This window comes from Pongo abelii, chromosome 18, assembly GCF_028885655.2.
Source record: "Pongo abelii isolate AG06213 chromosome 18, NHGRI_mPonAbe1-v2.0_pri, whole genome shotgun sequence".
NCBI lineage: Eukaryota > Metazoa > Chordata > Mammalia > Primates > Hominidae > Pongo > Pongo abelii.
In genome coordinates this window covers 74171135-74192319 of record NC_072003.2, presented here as the reverse complement: position 1 = coordinate 74192319, position 21185 = coordinate 74171135, and the positions used below count along the sequence as shown (strand labels likewise).

The following is a 21185-nucleotide window of genomic DNA, read 5'->3' as shown; positions in this document are numbered from 1 at the left end:
GGGATGCCTCTGAAGTCTCGGGATCTTAATATATTTGGAACTTCTTAGTTGTGAGAAGTCTTAAAGTTATTATCTAAAAGGTTTTTTCTTTTTTTTATACTAAGTCTACATGGAAATACCCATCTGAGTGGACCAGATGATACAAAAATTACCTGAGCTTGTCCTTATGTGCCTAGTTTCTTAAAGAACTCATTGTCCCTAAAGTAGTTATCATTAAGCTGTCAGAAACCTTTGGTGCCAACAATGTAGAGAATGTTGGCAGAGAAAGCTTTCTGTGTTGACAGATTGCAGGTCTGGCTTAAACAGACTTTTAGCTGACATGATGTTTTAAACAGAGTTACCACTGAGCACTGCACAAACTCAGTCCTTAGGAATTCTTTGTTGTTATCTCTCGCTCAATGGGAAATAATGGATTGTAATTAATATTTGTTTTTAAAAAATTGAATTATTTTAGACAAAACACCCATTTCTAGGAAGTATTAGAAGTGCCTTCAGTTCGATTGCAGTAGAATGTCCAACCTTCTTGGTTTACACTGAGAGTTGACCATCTCTGACTTTATTTTAGGGTTGTATGTGACTAAAATGAGTGGCAGCAACTGATGTTTGAGACCAGACCAGTCTTGAGCAAAACCATTTAGTTGAATAGGGAAAATGATTTTTTTTTTCTTTTTCTGGACACTTTCCTATAGTCCCCTTCCTCACATCTCTGATGGAATTCTGCCCACTTGGCTAGCACAGACCTCCTTGGAACACCCACTAATCTATATAATCTCCAAGTTCTTTCCATTCAAAATTGTTAGTTCTTTTTTCCCACGTTTGCAGGTAATGGGAGAGATGATTTGATAAACGGGTTGGAACTAAGACATTTTGTTGAGATGAAAGCCAGGCTCATGGTTGGGTACATGTGGGGGTTTTCTTTAGTGTCAGGGCCAGGTCAAAGAGATCTTTCAGTCCAAGAGGCAGTTCTGAATTCCTCTTCGATTTGTGTCGTGTGCCACCCATGCTTGGGTTCAGATTGGGCAGAATAGATTGACTAGTAATTTTGACTTTGTGGGGGTGTGTAAAGCCCACTCTAATCAAAATAATTCCAGTTCCAAGATGAGGCCTCTTTTAAGCCTGTGTCCATGTTTTTGATGGTATGGCCTTTTTTTACTACAAACACCATAATTATAAAGAGGAACCAAGAGCACGTGGATAATTCTCTCATCAGATGGTATCTGCAGGGGAGTGGAGAAGAGTTGTGAAATTTCAGTTTGGGGTGGTTCCCAGTGTTCTGTTCTGCACAGAAAGTGGGCTGTTGGAGCCCCGTAATAGACATAGTAAGTGGCCTTTTATGTTTTATTTCAAATAGTGACCAAATAAAATGGGGTGATGCTTTGATTATAATTTCATATGAAACCCTTATATTGATATATACCAAATACAGAAAAGTTCACAAATCAAAGGCGTGTGTAGTTCAGTGAATTAATAATCACACAGGTCAAGAAATAGAACATTTCAAGAACCTCAGAAACCTTGGATTATTAGCTTAAATCATACGAAATTGCTGATATTTGACCATTTTTGACCTAAACAAAGACTCATGTGGTTCAACTTAATAGGTTAACAAGATAAAAATGAATAAGTCAGTCATTTTGTGATGAATTTGACATAAATTTCTCTCTCCTTGAAGTTTGTTCATATCTATCCCATTTATGTAGGTGCCAAAGGGGGAATTACATAAGTGCAATATGGCCATGATATCTTATGTGGGCTACTTTACCTCCCTTACAAAGGTCGATAACCCTTGAGCATTTTCTAATCCTCAGCTGTCTTGTTTCACATGTCAAATGATGTCGCTTTTGTTGCTTTTGTTCTGGAAATGATTCCAGTCTACTAAATTTCTGTTTGTGTTTTGTGGTTTTGGAATTTTTTTTTTTTTTAAAGAGATGGAGCCTCACTCTGTTGCCCATTGCCCAGGCTGGAGTGCAGTGGTGTGAACATGGCTCACTGCAACCTCAGACTCCTGGGCTCAAGTGATCCTCCCACCTCAGCCTCCCGAATAGCTAGAACTACAAGAGTACACCACATCACCCAGTTAATTAAAAACAAATATTTTTGTAGAGCTGGGGTCCCGCTATGTTACCCAGGCTGGATTTCTCTGTGTTTAGGTCTTCATTTTTAGCCCAAATTTTTCTCCTACATATTTTTATTCCCTTGTAGATCTCTGCCCCTGAGAGCTTTAAATGAATGAGAATAACAGAATGGAATGTAACTGCCTTTTAAGGCATAACAATGAGGGAAGTATAGTGGGTTTTTGGTTTTGGGGCTTTTTTTGGTCTGTGTTTTGTAGAGATGAGGTCTTGCTATGTTGCCCAGGCTGGTCTCAAACTCCTGGGCTCTAGCAGTCCTCCCACCTCAGCCTCCCAAAGTGCTGGGATTATAGGCATGAGCCATCTCACCCAGCCAGTATAGTGTTTTTTTGTTTTTTTGTTTTTTTTGAGACAGCATTTTGCTCTTGTTGCCCAGGCTGGAGTGCAAAGGTGCGGTCTCTGCTCACTGCACCCTCTGCCTCCTGGGTTCAAGCAATTCTCCTGCCTCAGCCTCCCAAGTAGCTGGGATTACAGGTGCCCACCACCATGCCCGGCTAATCATGGTTTCACCATGTTGGCCAGGCTGGTCTCGAACTCCTAACCTCAGGTGATCACCTGCCTTGGCCTCCCAAAGTGTTGGGATTACAGGCGTGAGCCACTGCACCCGGCCCAGTGTAGTGTATTTTTGAGATAACAAAACATCTTTATAGAGCCATTTAGAGATTATTGTTTGTTTCTCTTGTGGCTTTGTGTGTTTTTAACCTGCCCTACTTAGGTTATATTGTTATATTCACCCAAAGATTCTCTAGATGGAATGCCAAGGTTTGCTCCTAAAAATTTTAAAACGTGTGACGCCTCAAAAGCCATCAAATTGCTAACATTCATTTGACAAGTGAACCAACTCTTAATAGCTGATGAAATGTTGTTCATTCCTAGGGTAGATAGAAGGCCCAGAACTTAGGATAAGCTTTAGGTATTGCCCTGCATACATTTAAACATTGTTGCAACCTCCCACTCTTGCTTTAGTTTGTGTTACTAAAATAGCTCTGATGTAAATAACTAGAGAGATCTTTAAGTTAATAGAATAATTTCTGATCTCCATAAACGGATACTCATATTGTTAGCCAGGGTGCTTTCAAGAAGGTCTCTCCTCAGCATTAGCCCCTTCCTTGCTCTCGTTTCTCCAGGGTTCCCATTTCCCCATGGTGTCACTCTGAAGATAGTCCTGCAGGCCCAATGTCAAGACACCCAATTCCCTCATTGCCCCCCAACCACATACCGGAAAAAATTTGGTATTGAGCCTATTCAAGAATGTCTTCTTTTTAGGAATGAGTATGTGCTCTCAATATATGTTCTCCTTCTTACCTACTACAGGGGAAAACAGGCTTCTGCCTATTTCTCCACTTGCACAATGATCTCAGTGTGTGTTAGTGTTGCTCAAACCTATTTGTAGTTCCTTTGTCAGAACTGTGTTGATGTCAGCCTCCATATACCTTGAAATGTGACTAAAAGAACAATGAAATTGAAGCTGTGTTTGGAGTGTGATGGGGTGGGAGGGAGGTGAGGGAAGCCGAATACCGCTGTGCTTAGATTCAGATTTTTTAGTCGTTCCAATCCCAACATTGCAGTGTATTATGGTACATTTGAATCCATCGGATGTGTGGGAAGCTTTCATTTTATTCTATATTTTTCCCTTTTAATTTTCTTGGTGTTTTTCTTCCCTCCTCCTGGGTGTAACGTTTTCATGCACAGATGTCTCCTCGCTCTGCCCGGCGGCGTTGGTCCATACAAGCAATTAACGACTTCCCGGTACTGTGCGCTGTGCAAATGCTCTCCTTAACTAATCCTGTCTCTACCCAAGGCCCAAGAATAAAATGCCACCTGCCTGGCTTTGAGGAACCTGAAATGACAGGCTAGCTGTTTTCAGGACCAGCAACAGTCAATTTTTTGCTTGGGGGAGTTCAGGCACCAAGGGCTGCCTCCTTGTCCAATCACAGAGTTTCAAATGGCTAATATTGTCAGGGATCCTGAATGGACTCTTTTGTCAAAGGAAACTTAATACTGGGTTTCTTGGAAAGAACCCTGATTGTAAGCCGTTAACTCAACCAATTTCACTTGGAGCATTTGTGTAATTTTTTGGAGCTTTCAAAAGCCTACCTTTGGCATGGGGGGAGCAGAGGAAGATATAAGAGGCTTCCACTATTTTGTCTCTGCTTTTACAGTCCTGGTCTAGTTCACAGAGGGAGGTGCCCACCTGCTTCATTGGCATAACACAGAAGCTAGTTTTTATCCTTTGGGAAGTTTCTGAAACAAATTTTTTTCCTTACCATCAATATTTTGCGTAGACAGTAAAACCTCCACTGTGGACATCCTCTCTTCCTTTTCTTTCTTTCTTACTCACTCCTATTGGCCATTTCCCCTCTTCTGTCTTCCTCTCCCATCCCTTCATGTTTCAGTAGTGCCAAGGTGACCTCACGCTGTGCAAGGCAGCCGTGAGGCTTTGTATAAATTTCATTTGGTATAAATAATATTCAGGGGAATCATCCTTGTCGTAGAAAACCAGTTGGAATCAGAAGCCCCGATTAGCAAGTACCACTGCTGCCAACAACTTGTAGGTGGAGCCACTAACGGGGCCACCTTCCAAAAGCCTGTCCCAGCCAACCCGACTGCTTAATTTCCACTGATTGTCCAAAAGTCCCTGCTCCCACTGCTGTTTAAATAGGGACTCATTTAGACTCTGTGCCCGCTCTGCGGATTATGCATTGCTAATGGGGTTTCTGCAAAGCAGTTGGTGGCTTATTCTTGGGCTGTTTTTACATTCAACCCATTTATTGGCATCAATGTTGCCTCTGATTGTAGCAGTAACACTGGTGGTACAGTCGCAAGCTGGCTATTGGTTGTCATTCAGTGCTATTTGCACCAATGCCTCCCTCCTGCCCCCCAACCCCCACCCCACTCCGTTCTTCCTTGTCCTCTTTGCCATAACTCCATGAACACCTTCTTGGTTTGTTCAGAGGGGCAGCCTGGTGCTCATCATGTAATAATTTGTCTGTCTTGCTTTGTCTTTCTTCCCTCAATTTCTTCTCGTGAAATCTGTGGGGACAGGACATTTTCTATTGATGGAGCATTGAAAAGATCAAATCCTTTGCCTCCCAGAGGTACTAACTTTACTGCATATAGAGGTATCCATATTTAAGCCCGTCAGAGTGGGACTGGAGCAATGCAGGAGGTTCAGGGGCTTTTAGACCATGGCGCCCTTCCCCAGTGCAGAAAGATTAACCACACCTTAGCCTCATGTGTCAGTATGCTCTGGAACCAGAGGATCCTAAAAGAAATCCGTATGTTGTTACCTGGCAGTTGCAGAGACGAGAGACTCCAAACATTGCCAGCAAGATATTAAGGGGAAAATTTCTTAGGCGAGATGTGGATGGAACATGAGTGGTTCTTATTGCCAGAGCACTGGGGAAAATACCCTGAAAAGATGTCCATCTACTCAGTAGCTAGCAGCAAGGGCCTAAGACCCCAACTAGTATCTGATCTGATTTGAGATTTCGCCTCTCCATCTAGACAGCCTTGTTAAATTAGAAACCCCAGAGTAATTGGCCAGTAGGCAGGATTACCAAGTGACCCCTGAAGCCTGAAGGGGAGATATTTATGTTTAAAAACCACTAACCAACACATTATAAAAAACCGACAGTGACAGTATTTTGCAGCCCCTTAAAGATTTTTGACAAAGTTTTGCAGTTATTTCTTGCTGGATTAAAAAAATTTACAGCACTGTCCCGTAATTGCTTTTACAGTTTGGTTCCGGTAGCAACTCTAATTAGGGTGATCCTTTGTTGGGGAACCTCCTTTATGGCAGGCTTAAAGGCAGCTGAGTGAGGTTTCATAAAGCACCTCTTATCCATCCAATATGGATCAAACAGAAATACCTAGAAGCCTGGTGTCTCAAGAAGTCCCAGGAAACACAGACTGTGATTTTCATAATTCATTGAAGAATCATTGGAAAAAGTTGCAAAGACCGCTCTCTATATTTGCATCAGGTATGGATGGGTCACGTAGGTTTGTTTCTGCTGATCTTTGCAACCCAAAGCTGCAAATGGGGGAAGAGTCCCTAAGACATCTCTTTAGACTCTTAGTTTTCTTCTGTCTGAATGTGCCTAATCCTAACAAATCCCAAAGTAGTGTGAGGTGCCTGGCCTGAATTGCAGCATCTTGGTCTGAATCTGGCCTGCCTCGCTGTGAAGCCGTGTAGCTGCAGGAACTGCAGATCTTCAGTAGACACTAGGGCTGAGCAGAACAGAGTCACGATGCTGACAGAAAGTGACTAAAGAAGTGAGTCACCCTAGAAGGGTGGAGCTGGACAGGCATCACTGGAATCCAGTGCTAATCTCCTTCATGCGGAAATGGATCCATTAAAAAATGGACCAAGCAATTTCCATATTAACAGAGAGCTTAGAGTTTATTTATTATTTTTTAATGTAAAATTATATACCGAAAATCAAGTTAACAAGAATGAGCTTAGCAGCTTAACAGGCCTGTGTTCAAATCTCAGCACCGATGGCTGTGACCTAGAGTAAGCCTCAGGTCCTCATCTGTAAAGTGGAGGTAGTGTCCCTCGTCACAGAGCTGTCGTTAAGTGAGGCTTATACTAGCACAGAGTGAGCAATCCAGGAGCAGGAGCTGATAATGTAAGTCCTCAGTCAAACATTTGTATACCTGGACTTGTGTCATTTGTCAGTTTCAAATGAGCTAGTCTGTTTTGCAAATGAGCTGCTTTGGGCATATGAATCTTAATATAATTAATGATATGCTTTTATTAGGTTTGTTTTAAAGGTCAGGAAATTGTGATTTTTTTTTTTTTTTTTTTTTTTTTTTTTAGGCAGGGTCTTGCTCTGTCGCCCAGGCTGGAGTGCAGTGGCGTGATCTCAGCTCACTGCAACTTCTGCCTCCCAGGTTCAAGCAATTCTCCTGCCTCAGCCTCTCAAATAGCTGGGACCACAGGCCCATGCCACCATGCCCTGCTAATTTTTGTATATTTTGTATAGACGGAGTTTCACCATGTGGGCTAGGGCCAGGCTGGTCTCGAACTCCTGGCCTCAAGTGATCTGCCTGCCTTGGCCTCCCAAAGAGTGGGATTACAGGTGTGAGCCACTGCACTCGGCCCATGGTTATTTTCAGTGTGTTCTGTAAGCTAGTAGACCTCATCCTTCATTGAGGCCTTCAATTCAGCTGTGTAGTTAAACTGAACGATAGTGAATTGCTCAATTGTTTAAGTGCTTCTCATTCTCTTTTTGGAATAAAGAACCAGAGTGACTGCCTGGATCACTGTTTTAGAAGGCTTCCACCCTATCCGGAAGACCAAATTAGACGGATCATATTCCATTCTAGGTGGAATCTTTCTGGCATAGATTTTTTTTTTTTAATCCAGTGCCCTGAGTCTCACTTGAGATGACCAGTTATGTGGGGCCTGTGGGTGTGTTGTTTCCTGGGCTTTTTAAAGTCCTGGAAACCTGAATGAAAATCACAGTGAATGAGCTTGTGTACCTTGTAACTTCCCTGTTCTCGTTAAGCCCCTTTTGCTGTTCACTGTCACTACAGGGTAGACATAGGCTAAATGACCCTCCCTAAAACAGGCCCTGCCATAGTATTTAGTGCACATGTGACTACGTCTGTCTTAGGTCAGTAACACTGCCTGGCTCCAGCCCATTCTGACAGGTTATTTGCTCTTTAACGTATCCTCCCCTTACTTACACCCATGTCAGGATGATTGTGTCTAAAAGGATAGCACTTTTGTGTGTATGCACATAATTTTTTAGAAAACCAGGGCAAGTAGGAATGGAAGGGCTACCCCATAATAATTGATAAAGCTTCCCTTTGTATTGCAGAATAATGATGTGGGTATGGATAAATGGTAAATAGTCACTGAACTGCTTCTTAAGATCAAATGGGGCCGGGTGCGGTGGCTCACGCCTGTAATCTTAGCATTTTGGGAGGCCAAGGTGGGTGAATCACTTGAGGTCAGGAGTTCAAGACCAGCCTGGCCAATATGGTGAAACCCTGTCTCTACTAAAAATACAAAAATTAGCTGAGCATGGTGGTGCATGCCTGTAATCCCAGCTACTCGGGAGGCTGAGGTAGGAGAATCACTTCAACCCCAGAGGCGGAGGTTGCAGTGAGCCGAGATCGCACCACTGCACTCCAGCCTCAGCAACAGAGCGAGACTCTGTCTCAAAAGAAAAAAAAAAAGATCAAACGGGTTAAAGTTCCAAATTGATAGTGTAACATGCATTTACAAATGATGATAAACAGTTCACAGATACTTCAGCTAAACTTCTTCATTTACCTGCCCTGAACTAACTCCACATGTCCTGAATTTAGTAGGTTCCAAGACACATGATAACCCTATAGGAAGTTACATGCATTGGACAACTTTAGGTATTAAATGGGATATCAGTGGTCAGAAACCCCTGACTTTAGACCAAGGCTAATTTATGGAAGAATGATTGTATAAAAATCACTTACAGAAAATGAATTTATTTGTGAGTAATCTAAATAATGATCCGATTTAAATTCCTGAGAGCTTATATACATTCATAATAATTACATGTTTCTAGAGTACACTCTTCCATTTAATTTGCACCCCTACCTCTTCATTGTATGCTCATTAATCTTGTGAGATTGGAACAACAGAGGTCATGATTGGCCATAAGTTGTCAGTGAGCAAACAAAGTGACATGTCTTAGACTAAGTTCATAACAAATAAAAACTTGCCCAGGGTCCTGCTGAGCCAGTACCTGTAGTAGTAAGACCTGGAAATCTTCGTTTTCTCATTCCAAATTGGAGGCCTTTTTACTAGCTCCTTTTGCCTTTTTTTGTTAATAAATATGTCACTCCTTCCTTAGTTGAATCACTTTGGTGACCCCCCTTTTAACTTCTGGCAATAAAATGGAATCCTGCTCCTTGGCTTGTCATTTTAAAGATTCCAGATGGGGCTGTGCTCTGATAATTCAAGTTTTCCAGGACATCTCTCATTTCACACATACAGGCTCCTCACACATGTAGCCACCCATAGGTAAGCCTGGGGAAATGGGATACTTGCCCACAATCTTCCATGTCCCTTACCCAAGCCCCTCGAATCAGGTATTTTTGACATTGAGAACGATCACTTTTAGAAATAATTCAAGTCTGCCAGAAAAACAGGGTAATTCTCCTCAAGCTGCAAAGTTTCTCTGTCTTCCTACTATAGGTGAAGGTTTTCAGAGCCCACACTGCTATGTCTGAAATAAATTTTCAACAAACGCTGTTCAAACTGCCTAAGGAAAAAAATTTTGATTAGTTTCAGGCAGGAATTTTGAACCTAGGACTGAATTCAATCTAAAAATTGTTCTCCCACATTTTTGTGGCCTTTACTAACTTATTTACTTGCTGTTTTCAAATTCATTAATTAATGTATTAATCCTGGCTTCCTGATATGTGTTTTTGAGCACCTGCAGAATGTATCTAGCCTGGCAGTAGGTGCTTATTTTCCTGTTAGGATTTTTGGATCAAGAGCTCATCCTTTTATTTCCTACAGATGCTGATTCCCATAATTGTGGGCATGATGTAATTTTTAAAAAGTGCAAATTACCAATGACCCCAATATGATGAGCTCTGCAATTGTTGGTTTCCACTTGTCAAAGTCCCCGTTAGTTACATCTTGTCATCTACCCCTAGAAATCAAGGCGATGGAAAAGTAAGCGTGAGGGATCAGACTCTGGCAATCGACAGATCAAGGCTGCTGGGAAAGTCATCATCCAGGATGTTGCTTGCCTCCTGCCTGTTCACAAATCGCTGGGAGAACTGTACATGTAAGTACAAAATTTCAAGTCTGCTGCACTCATCATTTAGCCAGGATTAGCAAACCTTTTTTTTTTTTGAGTGTGGGAATCCTTTCTTCAAAAGCAGTTTTAGGAGAAGGTCAATGTATTAGCTTTCTGTTACTGTGGACAAATTCCCACAAACTTAGCAGCTTCCAACAATATTCATTTCTTATCTTCCAGTTTTTGTGGGTCGCGAGTGTGGACACAGCTTTTCTGTGTCCTTGCTTAGGGTCTCAGCAGGCTGAAATGGTGTTGGCCAGGCAGTGGTCTCACCCGATGCACAGACTCCTCTTCCAAGCTTGTTCAGGTTGTCAGCAGAATTCAGACCCTTGCAGCTGTAGAACTCATCTGTAAATTTCGTCTTGAGACCAGCAGGAATGGCTCACACATGCTTTACCTTCCCTCTAAGGCCTCACCTGATGAGGTCATCCCCACCCAGGATAGTCTCTCTGTAGGTGACTTCAAAGTCAATTGCTTAATAACATAATCACAGAAGTGATATCCCATCAGTATTCACTGGTGTCACCCACATTCAAAGGGGGTGGATATTGTACAAGGCATGCTACTTTACAAAGCAGAAGAGCTATTATACAAAGCAGAGCTGCTTTTGTTTGGACGGAAGTGAGAGGTGAGTAATTGGCATGCAGAGGCCACCTGTAGTTCCGCTGCCTCTTCCTAAACTCGAACTCATAACAGAAAGTGTTTCCTTTGTAGTCTATACACAGCACACTACTCTTTCTGTTAGGAACCATAGTCAGTGTTGCATGTATTTCAATTCATTTTTATTCAACCCTCAAGGCTTGGGAACTCCATAGAAAAGCTGGTTGGTAAATTGGTATTTGAGTATGGCCTCCCCTCCTGACTTTAAAGAGGTGCGCAATTTCAAGTTCCTGGAAACCACAGATGTATTAGCATCAGCTCTAGTTAAGCTTTTCCTCTGAGTCAGATAGAAAGGGGGCCCAAGGCCAACACGGATTAAAACATTTTGAGTGGCAACCAAAGAGGCAGGTTCTCGTCTTTTTGTTAAACCGAGAGTCGTTGATTTCGGAAGTTACACTAGAAAGAAATTTTTAATTCTTTTAAAAAAATTTCAGATTGAATGTGAATGATATTCAGGAAACGTGTCAGAAGAATGCCGCCTCTGCCTTGCTCGTTGGAAGAAAGGATCTTGTCCAGGTATTGTCTATCCCTTTTGGTGGAGATTTGGATTTTTCTTCAGGAGCAAATTGTTTTTACTTTGTCATTGGTGTTTAATGACATTTTCAAAGTGTGTGTCTTGATTTGGAATTCCTTTTCCATTTTCTTTGCCAGTCTGTAGGGTTAGAGTGGCTTTTCAAATGCTGGAAATGTTTTCTTCCTGGTGCTTAGTTGGGAAGGTCCTAAAGCATTGATGAATTTTTTTTATTATACATCTCTTTTCTGTTCCAGTATCAGTGATTGCTGTGTAGCTAAACTTGCGTGTCTATTTCTTTGTCATTTGCACCTTCTTTCTAAAATGCTTCATTTTATGAAATATTTACCAAAGTGCTCCTTTAGATAGAGATGTTCAGTTTTAAAATATGATTGAACATGTCAAATATTTAAATTTTCTTCGTCTTTGCAGCAACATATCTGTATTATAACAAACTGTCTCTGTATTTTTTTAAACGGCTTAACTGAGATATAGCCCATCTACCATGCAATTTGCCCATTTAAAATACACCATTCAGTGGTTTGTTTTTGTTTTTGTTTTTTTGTGACGGAGTCTCACTCTGTCACCCAGGCTAGGGTGCAGTGGCATGATCTTGGCTCACTGCAACCTCCGCCTCCCGGGTTCAAGCGATTCTCCTGCCTCAGCCTCCCAAGTAACTGGGATTATAGATGCATGCCACCAAGCCCAGCTAATTTTTGCACTTTTTAGTAGAGATGGGGTTTCACCATGTTGGCCAGGCTAGTCTTGAACTCCTGGCCTCAAGTGATCCTTCTGCCTTGGCCTCCCAAAGTGTTGGGATTACAGGTGTGAGGCACCACACCCAGCCTTTTTGTTCTTTATGCTCATGTTGAAGCTATGTTTACTGTTTTGCAAAGAGTTGCAGAAGTAAATGCAAGAGTCACTATTTCTGTTGAAGGCATTCAGGAAATGTGTATTATCAGTGAGGAAATAACACGCCTAAATTGTCAGCCAGGGTAGTAAACATCTTATCTCATCCCAGAAAGTCATTAACTCCCTCTAGTGCTGATTCACTAGGTTATTGATTATAGAGATGAATGTGAACTTGAAGTTTCTCCTTTTTGACAATACCTTCTGTATATTTTTCAAGTATGTTGGTGCCACATGACTTAATTGATTTTGCATGCCTAATGCTTCTCGACCTGTTTCTCAGTATCTTTGCTTATTCTTTCTCCTTAGATTGTAAACTCCTTGATTCAAAGTCCATGTCTTCTTTCTTTTGAGCATCTCGGAGTCTAGTATAATGTTTTCCAGTTAATGGGCATACAATGATGTGCTGCTACTAAGGTTTTCCAGAAAATAGTATTTGATTTTTTTTTTTTTTTTTTTGAGACGGAGTCTCGCTCTGTCGCCCAGGCTGGAGTGCAGTGGCGTGATCTCGGCTCACTGCAACCTCTGCCTCCCAGGTTCAAGCGATTCTTCTGCCTCAGCCTCCCAAGTAGCTGGGACTACAGGCATGTGCCACCATGCCCTGCTAATTTTTGTATTTTTAGTAGAGATAGGGTTTCACCATATTGGCCAGGCTGGTCTGGAACTCCTGACCTGGTGATTTGCCCACCTCAGCCTCCCAAAGTGCTGGGATTACAGGCGTGAGCCACAGGGCCTGCCGTATTTGATTTTTAAAGGTATTGAGGGGGTGGAGGCTTTGCTTATGACATGATGGGTTTAGCCTGTGCTTTGGACTTAATAGACACTTAGAGGCTATTGGTTTCTGCGCGACGGCTCCAGGCCCCATGGGATTTCAGGTCGGGAGGTAGTCCTCAGATTTGATGTCAACAAAAAGAAAGCCAAATCCATTTTGTCTTGGCCTATTGTTATTATTCTTATATTTTAGCTTCAGAGAGGATACTGAAACTTTTATAATGAAGGCAACAAAGTCTTTCATTATTTACGTAAAGAAGGACAGATCTTAAATGCGTTACAGACTGCCTTTTTTTTCCTCCCTGCCAACCCAACTTACTGATGAAACAGCATTTTAAAAAGTCATGTGAGGCCGGGCGTGGTGGCTCACACCTGTAATCTCAGCACTTTTTGGGGCTGAGGCAGGTGTATCACTTGAGTCCAGGAGTTCCAGACCAGCCTGGCCAACATGGCAAAACCCTATCTCTACTGAAAATACAAAAATTAGCCAGGTGTGGTGGCACACGCCTGTAATCCTAGATACTCAGGAGGCTGAGGCAGGAGGATGGCTTGAACCCAGGAGGCAGAGGTGGCAGTGAGCCGTGATTGTGCCATGGCACTCCAGCCTGGGCGACAGAGCGAGACTCTGTCTCAAAAAAGTAAAATAAAATAAAAAGTCATATGAGTTAGTGGTTAAGTAGATGACCCATTGAAATTGTTACACTGTGTCATTTCTCTGAAGTTTGCTTAATGAAAAGTTTTTAAGCCTAGTGTTTCTCAAACTTTAGAGTGCACATAACTCCCCTAAAGAGTTGGTTAAAATGTAAACGCTGATTCAGTAGGTCTAAGTGGGGCCTAAACTTATGCATTTCAATAAGGTTGCAGCTTTTGCTGCCCCCAGAGTAGCAAGGCATCAGGTTTTATATGGAAGACAGGTGGGATTGCTTCATGGTTTCGGTTTGCTGCCAGTTTGAGTTTGCATTTCTCTTTGATCTGTCCAGGTTTGGTCGCTGGCTACGGTAGCTACAGATCTTTGCCTTGGTCCGAAATCTGACCCAGATTTGGAAACACCCTGGGCTCGACATCCATTTGGGCGGCAGCTGCTGGAGTCCCTGTAGGTTTTGAGAGCTAAAAGTGAGAAAAATGAGTGATGTCCATTTTTGGTCTGTAAACACTTGAAATGTCACCACCTAAGAGAAAGGTGCAGAGGCCCGAGGAATGAAAGGAAGGAGTAGGATCTTTCCTTTCAGTGCTGAAATAATTTCTGTGCAGAACAAACTTCTTATAGCAGACAGAACTATACAGTACTTGTCATTTATAACAAGGATTTGAGACCCCTGAGACTCATGTATCCTTTAGAGACTCATGCTTTAGTCCATAAATCACACCAGTCTGAACACAGGAGTTTGAGCTCATGAGATGGTAAGTTTCTTCTTGAAAGCTCTAGGGTCTCACCCTTGAGAATGGATTAGAGAACTGCATGTTGGTGTTCATGTTTGCCAAAGACCATGACACTTTCACCCTGTTAGGCAATTCGAGAAAACATTGCCTTTGTGTTCAGTTTATTGCACTGACAAATGAAAAACTGGGATATACTATACAAAATAATTTAACACCAAGTGAAACCGCTTGAATCTCCATAACTTGGAGGCCCAGGGCCTGGGGAGAGAAACGCTCCTGCTTTCAGGCTGAGGTTTGTTTTATTTACGCATTAAGGCCACCCCTGGGACACGTGTTCATGCTTCCATTTCCTTGTCGCTAACACAGGGATGATAAGGTTTGCTCTACCTACTTCATGTAACACTCAAATAAGATAGTGAGTGTGAAAACACAAATATTAGACATTGAGTGATAGGAAGACAGTAATATTATTCATTCTTAAAGGCAAAGCCCCTCTGATTCCTTACTCACATTCCAGCATAATCTTCCTGAAAGGACAAAGGGGATATGAGTACCTAAAGGATAGAAACACTCCTTGTTGTTCTTACCTAATAGCTCATCTTCATAACTGCACCTCCAGAGTCGATTGCCTGCTAGCATACTGTGGCGGTCCAGTGTCCTCTGAGCTCCTTCATGTAGCTTTAGGTTATGTAAATGACATGTGTGGGAATCCCCCAAAAGCAAGGTGATTCTTCCTTCGAGCTGGGAAGACAGACAAAGCCTGTATTAGCTCACTCAGATGTCAGGTTAGTCCACTTAGTTCTTGGAGAAGCCATATTCATGTTTAAGCCCATGCCTGAAAGTTAGCCAGAGGCTTTGAGATGCGTTCTTTAGATCATTTGTAATACGTCGATGCCTTATATTCCAAAACAAGTTTAGGCAAACTCAAAGTAGGTCAAACCGCTGGATCTGTAGAAAGCCCCATTTCCTGATGGGTTTTTGAGGCAGAATCAAGAATCTTCCCTTCCCACTCCTGTGGCAGTAACACGCCATGACTGTGATCGCTTTCCTCCTCAATCCCTCCTCCTGACTTGTTTTCTTTCCTGTCACCTTTTCCTCAGGTTAGCTCACTATTGCCGGCTCCGGGATGTTCAGACATTGGCGATGCTCTGTAGCGTGTTTGAAGCCCAGTCTCGGCCTCAGGGGATACCAAACCCCTTTGGGCCTTTTCCCAACCGTTCTTCTAATCTTGTGGTGTCCCATAGTCGATATGTAAGTTTGTCCTTTTCTGGTTTTGTCTGATTTTTTTTTTTTTTTTTTTTTTTGAGATGGAGTTTTACTTTGTCGCCCAGACTGGAGTGCAGTGGCATGATCTCAGCTCACTGCAACCTCCGCCTCCTGGGTTCAAGCAATTCTCGTGCCTCAGCCTCCTGAATAGCTGGAATTACAGGCATGCACCACCACTCCTGGTATATTTTTGTATTTTTAGTAGAGATGAGGTTTCACCATGTTGGCCAGGCTGGTCTCGAACCCCTGACCTCAGGTGTTCTACCTTCCTTGGCCTCCCAAAGTACTAGGATTACAGGCATGAGCCACCGTGCTTGGCCTGCTGCTTTCTTAATGTGAACTGTCATGGGGAATGGTATTCTCATGCTAGTCCTGTTGGTTCTTCTCTTCCCATCTGTAGCCTAGCTTTACTTCTTCTGGTTCCTGCTCCAGTATGTCAGACCCAGGGCTCAACACCGGCGGCTGGAACATAGGTTTGTATGGAAATGACTTAGCCCACGCTGGATTTTTAGTTCTCCCATAGCTGTGCATATGTAACCTTTAGTTGATGCTTAGTCTCCATATTTTTTCTTGTTTCTTATTTCTCTTTACATTTACTGTGATAGGGATACTCTTGCTGGAGGCGTGACTTTGCATGTTGAACAGGCTACTTTCTGGGGGTCTTTGTGCCTTGCTGTGTTGCTTTTCATCTCGTAACCTTGAGAAACTGACAATGGGACTTCCCACTGTTCACCCCCAAAACCTAACCCTTATCCTTTCTCCTTCACATGCCCTTTCCATGTTCATCTGCCACCTACCGCTTCCCATGAATGCTTTCAGTGTAGACAAATACAGCTGGGCCTGACTCCAGCTGATCATAAAGCTGTTTGCTGAGTAAGGTGTATTTGTGTTTCCTGGATTTTTTTTAAAAAAAGTTTTTTAAAATGATCTTAATTTTCCTGATATCAAAAGTAGCTCATGCCCAGTGAAGAAAAGCAAACAAAAAGTATTAGAGAAGAAGACTGTAATCATTGATCTCCCACCTAGGAATAGCGTCAATTAATGTTCTAGAACATTTTCATCCGTTCTTTGTGTGCAGGAGTGTGGTCATTCGATATATGTGACTTTGTATTCTATTTTTCATTATATCATGAGCAAATATTGTTCAAAAGGTCCTCATAAATAATGACTACGTAATGTTCTATTATATCTCTGTGCCATCATTTGCTTTATTTATTTTTTATGTTTTTAGTTTTTTGAGATGGAGTCTTACTGTCGCCAGGCTGGAGTGCAATGGCGTGATCTCGGCTCACGGCACCCTCCGCCTCCCAGGTTCGAGCGATTCTCCTGCCTCAGCCTCCCGAGTAGCTGGGATTACAGGCACGCGCCAGTACGCCCAGCTAATTTTTGTATTTTTTTTAGTAAAGACATAATTTCACTATGTTGGTCAGGCTGGTCTCAAACCTCTGACCTCAGGTGATCTGCCCGCCTGGGCCTCCTCCAAAAGTACTGGGATTCCAGGCATGAGCTACGACACCCAGCCCATCATTTGCTTTAGCATCATGTGTGTGTACTTAGTGATCAAGTTCTCTTAGTAATAAATACCTGGGCAAAGAGGCAAGGGTAGGAAAGAGTTCTATTTAGTTATATTTCTCAGAATATTCAGCCTCGCTTACTTTTCTTCCGGGAAATCCATTGGCCACACGCTGTCTTATGAGACTTTTCAGATATTTTCCATGCCTACTCTGATTGCCACCTTCCCTTGCCATTTGCTTTTCTTCAGCGGGAAGAGAGGCAGAGCACTTGTCCTCCCCTTGGGGAGAATCCTCACCAGAAGAGCTCCGCTTTGGGAGTCTGACCTACAGTGATCCCCGTGAGCGAGAACGCGACCAGCATGATAAAAATAAAAGGTAACCATCCTCCCAGGTGAGAGCTGCAATGCCAGGACTCCAGTTTCTCCATAATTACAACTCTTGCTTTTTTTTTGACACAGAGTCTTACTCTGTCACCAGGTTGGAGTGCAGTGGCGGGATCTCAGCTCTCTGCAATCTCTGCAACCTCTGCTTCCCAGGCTCAAGTGATTCTTCTGCCTCAGCCTCCTGAGTAGCTGGGACTACAGGCACACGCCACCATGACCGGCTAATTTTTTGTATTTTTAGTAGAGACAGGGTTTTACCATGTTGGCCAGGCTGGTCTCAAACTCCTGACCTCAAGTGATCCGCCCGCCTCGGCCTCCCAAAGTGCTGGGAGTGACAGGTGTGAGCCACCATGCCTGGCCAGGACTGTTGCTTTAAGAAGGGTATATTAAGTGCCATTTAGGATCAAGCTTGTTTTTTCTTAGAGGAATTGACGGGAAATCTTTTTAACTTTATCCAGGCTCCTGGACCCTGCCAATACCCAGCAATTTGATGACTTTAAGAAATGCTATGGGGAAATCCTCTACCGTTGGGGTCTGAGAGAGAAGCGAGCTGAAGTGTTGAAGTTTGTCTCCTGTCCTCCTGATCCTCATAAAGGGATCGGTGAGTATGAATTTCTCTCTCTTCCTGTCACTGTCTGAAAGATCCTGTAATTTAATATGTCCACAACATCAGACTTGGAATGAAGTTTCAGCTTCTCTTTTCTAAGCAGAAATTTCTGAGGCATTTTGAGTCTATTCCAAGCTTCTGAAAAGCCCTTGCATTTCATAACAGGATGAAATATTTTTTTTTGAGATGGAGTCTCGCTCTTGTCGCCCAGGCTGGAGTGCAGTGACGTGATCTCGGCTCACTGCAACCTCCACCTCCTGCGTTCAAACTTCTCCTCCCTCAGTCTCCCGAGTAGCTAGGACTACATGTGCCTGCCACCACGTCTGGCTAATTTTTGTATTTTTAGTAGACGGGGTTTCACCGTGTTGGCCACGCTGGTCTCGAACTCCTGACCTCAGGTGATCTGCCTGCCTCAGCCTCCCAAAGTGCTGGGATTACAGGTGTGAGCCATGGCGCCTGGCCCAGGATGAAATTTCTATTGCAACAGAAGTAGTTTATATACAGTACTCCAGCATGGATGAGAGGGATGGATATTTCTTCATTTATTCCACTGTGTGTCCAACTCCTCTTAGGCACAGTGCCCGCACATTCCTTCCCCCCATGGAGCTTACAGTTGAGTGGGGGGGAAAATTAAGTAATTTCAAATTGTGATAAATATTCGCAAGCAAACAAAAACGACGTGGGGGCAGGGAGAACAGAGAGGGAGAATCTTAGAAGAAGAATTGAGGTATGTTGGGAAGGCCTCCAAGGAGCTGAGGTCTGAAGGTTTAAAGGAACCATGGAGCCATTGGTGCAGAGCAGTGCAAAGAGCATCCCACACTGAGGGACAGGCCCCAGGGAAATGACTGTCATGAACAAGCGAAGGAAGGTGGCGTGGTGTGGCTGGAGTACAGTGGGGAGAAGAGTGGTATCAAATTAGAGTGTAGAGAACTTAGGGTTGTATCAGGCAGGGGCTTGTAAATTGCGGTAAAGAATTTGGATTCGGCTGGCCATGGTGACTTACGCCTGTAATCCCAGCACTTTGGGAGGCCGAGTCAGGCAGATCACTTGAGGCCAGGGGTTTGAGACCAGTCTGGCCGACGTGGTGAAACCCCGTCTCTACTAAAAATACGAAATTAGCCAGGCGTGGTGGCGCACACCTATAATCCCAGCTACTCAGGAGGCTGAGGCAGGAGAATCGCTTGAACCCAGGAGGCAGAGGTTGCAGTGAGCCGAGATCACGCCACTGCACTCCAGCCTGGGTGACAGAGCGAGACTCTGTCTCAAAAAACAAAAAGAATTTCAATTGTATCCAAGTCCAGTGGTAAGCTTCCAAGGGCATAAGAAGTAAGCAATGTGCTTTGGGTTGTGTTTTAAGAGGGTCATTGTGGCCTTTCTACGAGGAAAGGATGGGAGGAGGGCAGATCCGAAGCAGGAACCCCATTCAGAGACGTTGTAGCGTTCAGAGGCGGACAGCCCGGTCTGAGGGTTGCATCGCTAGAGTTGGAGAGAGATGATGGATGGGTTAAAATATACTTTAGAGCTAGACTCAGTGTGACTTGCTTATAACTTGGATGTGGGATCAGGAAGAAAGATGAAACTTGGACGATTCCTAGATTTCCAGCATGAGCAACTGGGTCAATGGCAGTACCAGCTTCCCAGATGGAAACGACTGGAAGAACACTGTGGGCTTAGCTTGCGATAGTCAGTGACGTGTGTGAGATATTGGACTGGAGAAGTTGCATAGGCGGTTGGATGTGAGTTGGGCTCTCAGAGAAGAGACTGGGGCTAGAACTGGGAATGTGGGGATCCCCAGCATGTGGATGGCATTCCAGCTGTGGGAATGGGTGTGTTGACCTTGGAGCTGGGGCTGGGAAGGAAGAGTGCAGAGAGAGGCCGTCCGCGCTGGGCCTTGAGAGAAACCAATACCTGGAGCTAGGGTCGTACAGGAAGAGCAAGGCAGAGAGACTTAGAATGAGACCCTAGTGAGTGTTGAGGAAAAGCAAGAGTGAGCAGAGAGAGGTGTTTTACGGAATGAAATGGAAGTGCCAAATGTAGTGGACTAAACATACACTGATTTCCTCTTCTCCAGGACCCCACCAAAATGTCTGTACAGAGCTCTTCTGAAAAGCCTAACTGTACAAGAAGTAATGTTGGCAATAAAATTTGGGATCTGGGAAGTGGATAGCTTAGTGGCAGCTGATTTTGCAGGGCCTGATAAAGCTGAACCCTGAACTGTTGTCAGAAGCACAAAACACACTGCAGAACCCTCAGGTGGCTCAGGGACCTCTGGGACGTGGCTTGACATTGAAATTAAAAACGGGTGTGGCCAGGTGCAGTGACTCACACCTTAATCCCAGCACTTTGGGAGGCTGAGGTGGACGGATCACGAGGTTAGGAGATCGAGACCATCCTGGCTGACATGGTGAAACTCCATCTCTACTAAAAATACAAAAATTAGCCGGGCATGGTGGCATGTGCTTGTAGTCCTAGCTACTTGGGAGGCTGAGGCAGGAGGATCACTTGAGCTCAGGAGGCGGAGGTTGCAGTAAGCCGAGATTGTGCCACTGCACTCCAGCCTCGGCGACAGTGAGACTCTGTCTCAAAAAAAAAACAACAACCAAAAAACAAAAAAACAAAAGAAACAGTTAAATGAATGGAAAGGATTTCATCTAGGGAGTGATGGGGTGGGCAGTGTCAGGGAATGCTGGGTTTTGTAATAAGATGCATAGAATTATTTGACTCTTTTAAGTTGTGTAGGTATAGTTTCTTTTCCTTTCTTTTTCTTTTCTTTTTTTTTTTTTTTGAGACAGAGTGTTGCTCTGTCGCCCAGGCTGGACTGCAGTCATGCGATCTCAGCTCACTGCAACCTCTGCCTCCCAAGTTCAAGTGATTCTCATGCCTCAACCTCCCCAAGTGGCTGAGACTACAGGCGCCTGCCACCATGCCACTTGTATTTTTAGTAGAGATACTAAAATACAATACAATTAATAGGAATTTTTAGTAGAGATACTAAAATACAATACAAATACTGCTTGTATTTTTAGTAGAGACGGGGTTTCGCCATGTTGGCCAGGCTGGTCTCGAACTACTGGCCTCAAGTGATGCGCCCGCCTCGGCCTCCCAGAGTGCTGGGATTACAGGTGTGAGACACCATACCTGGTAATTGCTATTTGAAGAAACAAACTAGAATAATACATAGGTTTAGGTAGTGAATTTCAAAGATTATTTTAATAGGGATTATGTTGGTATATGTACTTGAAGAAATGTA

At 43.5% G+C, this 21185-nt stretch overlaps 1 protein-coding gene across 12 annotated transcripts in view; it reads left to right on the top strand.

The window, feature by feature from the left end:
• The window catches only part of WDR59 (WD repeat domain 59), a 151611-nt gene that overhangs the window by 85510 nt on the left and 44916 nt on the right, over nucleotides 1–21185 (top strand). For 6 of the 12 annotated variants that reach the window (XM_054534137.2, XM_054534136.2, XM_054534133.2 and 3 more), the window contains 8 exons: nucleotides 3825–3881; nucleotides 9789–9922; nucleotides 11029–11110; nucleotides 13766–13878; nucleotides 15266–15416; nucleotides 15832–15904; nucleotides 17194–17320; nucleotides 17787–17929. In XM_054534137.2, coding sequence (XP_054390112.1) covers nucleotides 3825–3881; nucleotides 9789–9922; nucleotides 11029–11110; nucleotides 13766–13878; nucleotides 15266–15416; nucleotides 15832–15904; nucleotides 17194–17320; nucleotides 17787–17929 — 880 coding nt within the window. The remainder of the gene's footprint in view (nucleotides 1–3824; nucleotides 3882–9788; nucleotides 9923–11028; nucleotides 11111–13765; nucleotides 13879–15265; nucleotides 15417–15831; nucleotides 15905–17193; nucleotides 17321–17786; nucleotides 17930–21185) is intronic. The other 6 variants (XM_024233427.3, XM_063717760.1, XM_054534134.2 and 3 more) reach the window with 3 other exon arrangements.